The sequence below is a fragment of the Diabrotica virgifera genome, chromosome 7 (genome assembly GCF_917563875.1).
Source record: "Diabrotica virgifera virgifera chromosome 7, PGI_DIABVI_V3a".
Lineage (NCBI taxonomy): Eukaryota > Metazoa > Arthropoda > Insecta > Coleoptera > Chrysomelidae > Diabrotica > Diabrotica virgifera.
Genome location: NC_065449.1, coordinates 31,948,800 through 31,959,253, shown reverse-complemented (window position 1 = coordinate 31,959,253; position 10,454 = coordinate 31,948,800). Strand labels below are relative to the sequence as shown.

The 10,454-nt window shown below is 33.3% G+C and overlaps 1 protein-coding gene across 1 annotated transcript in view; it reads left to right on the top strand.

Moving 5' to 3' along the window:
• The first annotated feature begins 1,556 nt into the window (after positions 1-1,556).
• LOC126887880 (origin recognition complex subunit 3) overlaps positions 1,557-10,454 on the top strand; it is a 46,521-nt gene continuing 37,623 nt past the window's right edge. Inside the window, exons 1-2 of the mRNA XM_050655776.1 lie at positions 1,557-1,745; positions 1,839-2,009. Of these exons, the coding sequence (XP_050511733.1) occupies positions 1,713-1,745; positions 1,839-2,009 (204 nt within the window). The 5' untranslated portion in view covers positions 1,557-1,712. The remainder of the gene's footprint in view (positions 1,746-1,838; positions 2,010-10,454) is intronic.

The following is a 10,454-nucleotide window of genomic DNA, read 5'->3' as shown; positions in this document are numbered from 1 at the left end:
TAAAGTAACGATTACTATATACAGAGAGGCAAATCGTTACTTTGATAACTCTGATTACTTCGTTACTTCATACCAATCGTACTAGAGCGAATAACGATTATTGTATCTACTTTGATTACTCTGATTACTTCGTACCAATCGTATCAGAGCGAATAACGACTATTGCATCTACTTTGATTACTTTGATTACTCTGATTACTACGTACCAATCGTATCAGAGCCAGTAACGACTATTTTATCTAATTTTATTACTTTGATTACTCTGAATCGTATCAGAGCGAGTAACGACTATTGTATCTACTTTGATTACTTTTATATTACTCTGATTACTTCGTACTTCGTGAAGGTCGTTATTATATCGGAATACCTACTGAGAAATACGATTCTCGATATGATTACCGGTACTCAAATAAAAAAGTAACAAAATAATCGCATAGTAATCAAATCATTTTTATCCCTCAAATAGATCGGTGAAGGTCGTTGTTATATCGAAATACCTACCTACTGAGAAAATATCTACCTACTGAGAAATACGATTCTCGATATGATTACCGGTACTCAAATACAAAAGTAATCATAGTAATCAAAGTAACGAATACTGTAAATGATTCCTTATACAAAATACCTACCTACTGAGAAATACGATTTTCAATATGATTACCGGTACTCAAATACAAAAGTAACAAAAGTAATCATAGTAATCAAAGTAACGAATACTGTAAATGATTACTTTATACAAAAGTAACGATTTGTAACGAATACTCGAAAGAAACATCACTACTAAACACCACTTGAATGTAAACAGATGGTGTTCTAGAAGCCTTTGATAAAACACTTTTTACAATAAAATATGTTTTCGGCAAGGTATGACATACCGCATTAAGTGGTTAATAAGGGTTAATAGGGCTTTTCATCGATTGTCATTTGTTTCGAGCTTCTGTCATATGTTGTATAATATGTAATCTGTGTATAATATTAATATACACGGATTATACGACATATGACAGAAGCTCGAAACAAATGACTGTGAATGAAAAGCCCTATTAGACATCATTGATTTTGATTATGACAATCGCAAACCGGCATGGAATAACAACCATCAGAATGCAACAATGCAAGGTCTCCTCGATTCTCAACATACGAAACCTATGCACACAAAATCAAAACATACTTAAATCCGATCAGACGAAAATAACTTTCAATCGTTCATAAGATAAAAAATTAACAAAACTTAGCTCGTTAAGTACTAATTAGTTGATTAGGAATCTAAAAATAACTACCGTATCGCACAAGAGGATTTGCTCATTGGAATCAATTGCGATTCTTGATCAAATTCAGTAAAAGGAACTTTGACCGTATAACATGTAATATTAGTAAACCTATACTTATTATAAATATATTAATAAATGTATTATTAAACGTTGATAACATTGTCCAATGTGATACAAAAATCGAAAAACATTTTTTTTTCAGTAGCTGAATACAACAATAAACAAGAATAAAGTACACTGTCACAAACACGAAACACCCAGTCAAGTCAAAGTGGTAAAAGTCAGAAGTCAAAGTCAATGTCATCGTTTCATATCTTTGTGAATGGCGGGAACGAATAAAACGATAGTTTTTCTGCTCTTTTGTTTATTTTTAATTGTTTTGCACTCTTGCTACATTATCAAGAATTATTTGGATTTGATTTAAAAAAACAACGACAAGTCATGGAAGACGACCAAACAGTATCAGTTTCAAAAGTATGTAAATTTTTGCTAACCTATCATGTGTATTTTTAAACATTCGTTTTTTATTTATGAGTATAAATATTTCAAAATTATGAATGATTTTAGGGTGTATTTGTTTTTAAAAACAATTTTAAACCTCCCAAGAAACTTGGCAAACGCAAGAAGAAAATATTGTCAAAAGAGGATGATAATAATTATTCAAGCTCATTGTTTTCTAGCAACTTATGGTACCAACATTATTATTCATTATGGAGTGTTATAGAAGAGCAGATAGATGTAAGTAAAAATTTACTATATTTTTTATACATCATCATCAATCAGCCCATAGCGTCCACTGCTGGGCCTCCCTCAGTTATTTCCTGTGTTCTCTACACTGGGCCGCTTGTAGCCAGTTTCCCGCTATTCTTTTTATGTCGTCTGTCCATCTAATCTGTGGTCGTCCTCGGTTTCTTTTATAGTTTCTGGGCCTCCATTGGCCACTGTGATTATTTCGTTAATATCTTGAACTCCTGATATTTGCCTGATTTCCATGGCTGAAGAGTTTTAAGTGAATGTATCAGTACTGTTTCACACTCTACAGAATCTAAAGCCTTCTCGAAATCGACAAATGCAAGAACCAGTGGTATGTCGTACTCCATGCATTTCTCAATTAATATCTTTATGGTATGCAAATTGTCATTTGTGCCATATCCTGCTCTTTGTTATATAATGGGGAAACATTTCAAAAATATCTATTTTTTTGGTCTCAAATTCGTTATGTACTTACTCTTCAAAATAAAAAGGTTGCAAATTATTCTGGCATGCTATGTATTAAGCCATATCATTAAAGGAGTTTTTAAAGATTGTTCAAGACTCATTATATATAACAGCACTACAGGCCTTTTAGGCTTTTGGCTGCGATAGCCTTGACTAGATTCTTCCACTTTTTATGGTCCTTCACTTGTTATCTCCAGTCACTTGTACCCATAGGCGTAACTAGGATGATCCTAAGGGGGGGGTTACAACTATTACAACTACTGGAAGGTCTCTGAGGGGTATGGTGTTAAGCATATAGAGCTCAAAGTCCATCCCAATGGGGGGGGGGGGTCATAACCCCCAAAACCCCCCCTGGTTATGCCTATGCTTGTACCCATTTCTTCTATGTCAGTCTGAATGGCATCAAACCACTTCCTTCGTTGTAGGCAGTGGCTGCTCGTGATTTTTACAATAGGGGAGGCTATACCTAACTGTAAAATATCTAGACAAATTTGCACTAGCAAAAAAATGCGCCAAAAATGTAATTTAAGGCTCCATTTTTTGACCATTTTTTATTTACATTTCATAATATCATCCTAATTTATAATTTCATGATATATCGTTTTAAAAATAGTCTAATTGTAAAAGTTTAATACCAAAGTTTGTGTTGTTTATTTGTTAACAATTCCATCTATTTGTAAATAGATATCTATGCATATCAAAATAAATACAGATTTGAAGTTTTGCAGTCCATACATAATGAAGCTTCAAATTTTTTAAGATACTCAACTGAATTTTTTTAATTCTAAACGCGGCCTACTGCGAATTCAAAAACACGATAAATTACCGATACTTTGCTTTGAGTTAGAGATATCGGAAAAAGTTATTTGAGCAAGTTGTTCCAAATATTATTATAACCCCACATACCAAATTTCATAACAAAATTCGCACTTTTAGATTTTTCAGTATTTTTAGTCAGGACCCTAAAATTCGTTGTCCCGAGACGCACGCAACCACGCAATGGAGCCGAGAAGCTACTCTGCCTCCCTTGGTATATCTCCGGGCAGCGTGGGATGGCGCCGTAGATGCCACGGTTAGGAGACCGGGTCTCCTTAAATGCCTGCTGCGCTGCATGGAGCATTAGCAACGGAGACTGCTGGGCTTCTCGGCTCCGTCCATGCATCTCGGGATAACCCAGGGTCCTGCCTACAATAATATTTAATAAAACTGAGACGCGATCATGCGTTCTAATGCTAATGCTCCGTACATATGGATAATTATTTATTATTTATTTACGGACCGAAGTCCATTAGTACATGATACAATTAAATTAAAATGTCACACAAATTAGAAAAATAAGATCTAGTAGGTACAAAATTGGTAAATACATAACAAACAATAATAAAGAATAAAATTACTTGCTCTCATTTAACAATTGAGAGCCAGAACATTTTGAAATTGACAAATATAACTTATCCTAGAACAAAGACAATAACAGTAACAGTAGTTGACAAATCAGTCTTGAAATTAGAACATTAAGTTAAGTATAAATGTAATTGTGTGGAAAACGCAGTAAAGTCGTTCACAAAGAAATCAATTTGCGGAGATAATGTGTTTGCTAATTTAATAGTTTTAGAGAGATAGGAACTTGAAGCATAATTTGTGCGGTTAATGACCTATTAAAAGTTAAAAGTATTAAAAGTGGGATACAGAATTTATGACCATGAATTAAGTTATATAAGAAGCAAAGATCTTTATGTTGACAACGACTCTGTAATGAGTCAAGTCGAATAATTTGCAGTAAAGACTCAACTTTGACCAGTGAGATGCATCTTATAAGCATAATAACGTAAGAATTTACGCTGAACTTGTTCGATTTTATTAATATGACAGTTATATTGAGGTGACCAAACACATGATGCATAATCTAAATGTGGTCTAACCAAAGAACAATAAAGAAATTTTAAAGAACGACCAGTCGTAAAGTCATAGCTGCATCTTTTAACAAAGCCAAGCATCTTTAATGACTTCGAAACCATGCTATTAATGTGTAGGTTGAAATTCAAGTTAGTATCAAGAATAACACCCAGATCTATAACTGAGTCAACTAACTATAACCTAGTGTCCCATATAAAGTAAGAATTATTCTCAAAGTGTCTTAGTCGAGTAAAAGTTATAGCATGGCATTTGTTTGCATTTAAGTCCATACCATTAAGTGAGCACCATTCCACAAGACCATTAAGATCTGATTGCAAATTGTAGTGATCCAAATCAGAGGTAATTATGTGAAATAATTTAAGGTCATCAGCAAATAGAAGAAATTGAGCAAAATTGAAGCTTTTATTTATGTCATTTATAAATAAATTAAAAAGGATAGGTCCTAAGTGGGAGCCTTGAGGTACACCCGATGTAACTATAATTTAATTAGAGAAATAATTCTTAATACGAACTATCTGCCTTCTATCTAATAGATAATTTCGAATCCAACTAAGCAGAGGATCAGAGAAACCCAACTGTTCGATCTTATGTAACAATAACGTATGGTTGACTCTATCGAATGCCTTGGAAAAATCTGTATAAATCGCATCTACCTGTTGTTTACTTTCCAATGCTTCATTTAAGAAGGAGGTATAATTTAACAAGTTCATTTCAGTTGATCTCCCCATAACAAAACCATACTGTTGTTCAATGATTACATTTTGTATAGTAGGCTTAATTTTGTCACATATTAAACTCTCGAATAGTTTAGGTATAGTATTAAGGATACTAATAGGTCTGTAGCTCTGTACCCTGCTTCTATCTCCATTCTTGAATATCGGTGATATAAAACTAACTTTCCAAACGGGAGGGAATTCACTTGTTTGTAATGATTTTTGAAAAATAAAGAATAAGGGACGAGCAAGATTAAAACTACAGTATTTCAGTAACTTGGGTGGGATTCCATCAGGCCCTGGACCCTTATGTATGTTTAGCTGGGATAATTTGGTATATACCTCTGAAATAGATGTCACAACCAGTAATGTTGAAACTATTGTTAGCCCTTGCAGTATTTGGAATAGGACATTCGTCCTCACTATATACTGTTATATATCACTATATTAGTGATAATATGGAATTTACACGTTGTATAATAGTGAGAGTGCTTATTGTTTTCGCGATTCATAAACAAAACAGTGTAGAGTGTGTAAAAAATTTATGAGGAGGCTGAGCCTCCCTTGCCTCCTCTGACGAGCCACCACTGGTTGTAGGTGTCCATCTTCTTTTCTTCCTTTATTTTCCCTCTTGCAGAACCCTTAGGATGTTTCTTTCTTGTGGCATTCGTGAAACATGTCCCAACCATATATCTCTCTGTGCCCTGATTTTCTGTGTTATTTTAGGTCTCTTATACACCTCCATTATCTTCTGTGCCATTCTCTGTTAGCCTCATTTATACCACCAAAAGCTTTTCTGGAGATTTTCCCCTTCCAAATATTTAGCTTTTTTTTCTTGTTTCTGATTCATTGTCCAAGTCAGGGCCGTGCCGTGCTATGATGCGGCGAGGCAGTCACATCAGGCGGCATCACAAGGGGGCGGCATAATCAGTAAAATAAAAAAACATTGTCAGATTGTGTACAAATGTTGTCAGAAACTATAGAAAAAATGAAAAGTTGCAGACAATGGCCAATGGCCAAATGAAAATTTAATGAAATTGCAGAACATTTTGATATAAGTTCCGAACTTCCAGCTGAAAATGAAATTCGAGCCAGGAAAAAAAGCGTTTGTTTCACTACGAAAAATCTGTGAACGAGCTCTTAACAGATGAAGCTAAATTTAAAATGAATTTATTCATCTATATTTTAGACATTGCCGTTAATTCTTTGATTGATCTATTTTCGCTTCTAGAAACTCGTAATAAAAATTTTAAATTTTTATATGATATTTTTAAATTGAGGGAAATAGATGATGAAACACTAGAAAAATATTGTATGAATCTTCATTCAATACTTTCAATAGAAAAAGAAAAAAATCTGACGATATAATGATCTTCTAGAAGAATTACGTGATACATTTCAAATGATACCATACTCCATGAAACCTTTTGAGGTTTTGAACTATTTGTGCCAAAATGACCAAATTTCTTTATACCCAAATGTAGTTGTAAACTAAGAATTTTATTAACACTCACTGTCCCGGTAGCTAGTGCGGAGAGAAGTTTTTCAAAATTAAAAACTATTTACGAAGATCCATAAGACAAACAAAATTAAAAAGTTTAGCATTTATTTCAATAGAATTCTCACTAGCTGCTCTACACCTATATATCCCCACTAGACTACCAATCTGATTGATGAGTTTGCCAAAATTAAAATCAGAAGGGTAAAATTATAATTTTTGTAAATATTTATTTTATTTATAAGAACATATGCGCAAAATTTGCTTGCAATGCTTTTTAAATTCATTCACTTTATTTCGAATCCTGAAAACTAAATATTTTTTTAAAATTTAAACGCAGATTGAAAGATTACATTATTGCCGAGGTCCGAAAGTCCCTTAGAATAAACTAAAGGTTTCTGTTGAATAAGATATTTGAAATTAAAAATTACACTAAATTTTCTCTTTTTTTTTCACCCTGTAACTTATTCAAGTAAACATTATGGAGATTTTCAGGCACGTTCGGCCCTCGGTAATAATGTAACCTTTTAGTCTGCATTTAAATTTTTCAAAAATTCTAATTAGTTTTCTCAGTATTCAAAAAAAGAAATGAATGCATTTAAAAAGCATTGCAAGCAAATTTTGCGCCTACCCACTTAATGTATTGTTAATACCTATTTAATTTAATTTAAAGTATGTATAAAGGATCTTTTAATAAAAATAAAAGTTAAGTTTCAATAATATTTATGGGGCGGCATTTCGAAGACTTGCATCATATTGAAAAGATGTACCGCACGGCTCTGGTCCAAGTCTCACATGCATATAACACCATGGGTCTCACTATTGTTTCATAAGATCAAATATTGGCTGCCCTGGACACAGTTTTTGCCTTGAACAGTGTTTAAAGTTCCTACTGCTTTGCTACCTTTCAACAACTGTGTATTTATTTTTCTCCCTTCATCTCCTCTATTTATAAATGTTACCTATATATCAAATTCTGTTACCTTCTCAAATTTATACTCTGTGTCATTCATCCTTAGAGTGATCCATTAATTTTCTTCTGCATTTTCCTCTCACATTTCCATATACAGAGCAGTGGCGGCGCCTGGTGTAAAATATTGGGGGTGCACACATAATGTTAACATATATAAAAAGACCTTGAGACCCTATTTCCGTAGGTAAAGGTTTTTGAGTGTCTTCAAATTGTAAAAATCAAAGGACCTTATTAAAAATTACAATAAATAATGTATTTTATTGACTTAAAATTATAATTTAGTATTTAAATGTTACAAGCAAGTTTTGTAACGAAAGTCAGTCACCTGTTATTTTTTAGATAAATTATTCACAAACAAATTCAGTAAAATTTGGAATTTCTTGAATCATTTTTTTTAATTGAAAACACTGCGAGTGCAGTTAATCGATCCTGGCCCATAGCTATTCTAAGGAAAGTTTTGATACGTTTCAATGCAGAGAGACATCGTTCTGTTTCTGCAGTTGTCACTGGCATCGTAACAAGTACATAATTGGAGAATTCCAATCTGGAATTCAAACTGGATAGTTAAAATCGTATCTTCTATTTTATTCATTATGCTTCCTCTTCTCCAAATATGTGCTTCACACCTACACAATTTGTAAGTTTTACACAAATCTCCATTTTAAATAATCATTTATAATCCCGACGCTTGCATTTTGGTACATTCTTAATTAACAAATTTGGTTTCGGCATTTTTAATTTTTCTTCTAAATATATGAAGAAAATTTAATTGATTTTAAATATTCCACGCTAACATTTACGTCCACAAATCCTTCCATTCTTAATATAGTTCCGAAATTCGAACTTCCTGAAAGCAAAATTTAAACATACGTGTGCCGTGCACGTTGAGAACACCAAAGATCATGCCGTACGATCACATCCAACTTGTGATCCTGAAGCCATCTAAACTTGCGGGCTATAGCGGGTAGCGGGGTGGGTGGTGAGTTGTATTTTGTAGTATGAAAAGTCATTGGTATAGGAACCACTGTGAGAGCGGTGAACGCGGGGTTCTGTCTAAGGCCTCGCATCCGTGAACTTTCTCCTTTGAAATAGAATAAAAATAATTAAATGTTACCTATTAGATACTTATAAACTCCTTGGATCTGTTATTTCGAATTTCAATTACTGTATAGTTAGATTCAAATGTTATTTATAGAATGATAAATATTACATATATGAATGTTGGTGTGAAAATAATTTTGGGGGTTCACGTGCACATGTGCACTTATGGAGGAACCGCCACTGCCTATATATCAAATTCTGTTACCTTCTCAAATTTATACTCTGTGTCATTCATCCTTAGAGTGATCCATTAATTTTCTTCTGCATTTTCCTCTCACATTTCCATATACAGAGCAGTGGCGGCGCCTGGTGTAAAATATTGGGGGTGCACACATAATGTTAACATATATAAAAAGACCTTGAGACCCTATTTCCGTAGGTAAAGGTTTTTGAGTGTCTTCAAATTGTAAAAATCAAAGGACCTTATTAAAAATTACAATAAATAATGTATTTTATTGACTTAAAATTATAATTTAGTATTTAAATGTTACAAGCGAGTTTTGTAACGAAAGTCAGTCACCTGTTATTTTTTAGATAAATTATTCACAAACAAATTCAGTAAAATTTGGAATTTCTTGAATCATTTTTTTTAATTGAAAACATTGCGAGTGCAGTTAATCGATCCTGGCCCATAGCTATTCTAAGGAAAGTTTTGATACGTTTCAATGCAGAGAGACATCGTTCTGTTTCTGCAGTTGTCACTGGCATCGTAACAAGTACATAATTGGAGAATTCCAATCTGGAGAATTCCAAGAGAATTTAATTGATTTTAAATATTCCACGCTAACATTTACGTCCACAAATCCTTCCATTCTTAATATAGTTCCGAAATTCGAACTTCATGAAAGCAAAATTTAAACATACGTGTGCCGTGCACGTTGAAAACACCATAAGATCATGCCATAAGATCACATCCAACTTGTGATCCTGTGGCCATCTAAACTTGTGGGCTATAGCGGGTAGCGGGGTGGGTGGTGAGTTCTATTTTGCCGTATGAAAAGTCATCGGTATAGGAACCACTGTGAGAGCGGTGAACGCGGGGTTCTGTCTAAGGCCTCGCATCCGTGAACTTTCTCCTTTGAAATAGAATAAAAATAATTAAATGTTACCTATTAGATACTTATAAACTCCTTGGATCTGTTATTTCGAATTTCAATTACTGTATAGTTAGATTCAAATGTTATTTATAGAATGATAAATATTACATATATGAATGTTGGTGTGAAAATAATTTTGGGGGTTCACGTGCACATGTGCACTTATGGAGAAACCGCCACTGATACAGAGTGAGTTTTATGTGTGGAAACACTCAATTAGCTCGAAAACCGCTTGAACGATTTTTATAGATTTTGGTAGGTCCATGGTAGGTTCTAATGCGGCCCATATTAAAGTGCTAATTACATTGTTGTCAGATCTTCCCTTCTGGAAATCTAATGAACTTTCTTATTTCAAATGGAATACCCGGTATATTTTTGCGTTTTAAAGTCCTTAATAAATACTGATTATTTTTCATGTTATATTCCCTATACCTGAATGCCAAAATTTCGGAGTTATTGCTACATTTATTAAAAAAAAGTTTTAAACAAATTATAAAAATAATTTTTTTGGCCCGGTAGACATTATTTTACGTTCTTTGAATCATTGGGAACAAAAAATGTCTTTTGTAATTTTTTCCTAAGATTAATCGTTTTCGAGTAATAAACAAGTCAAAACTGAAAAAAAATCGAATAATAACGATTTTCAAGGTTCAAAAACACAAGTAA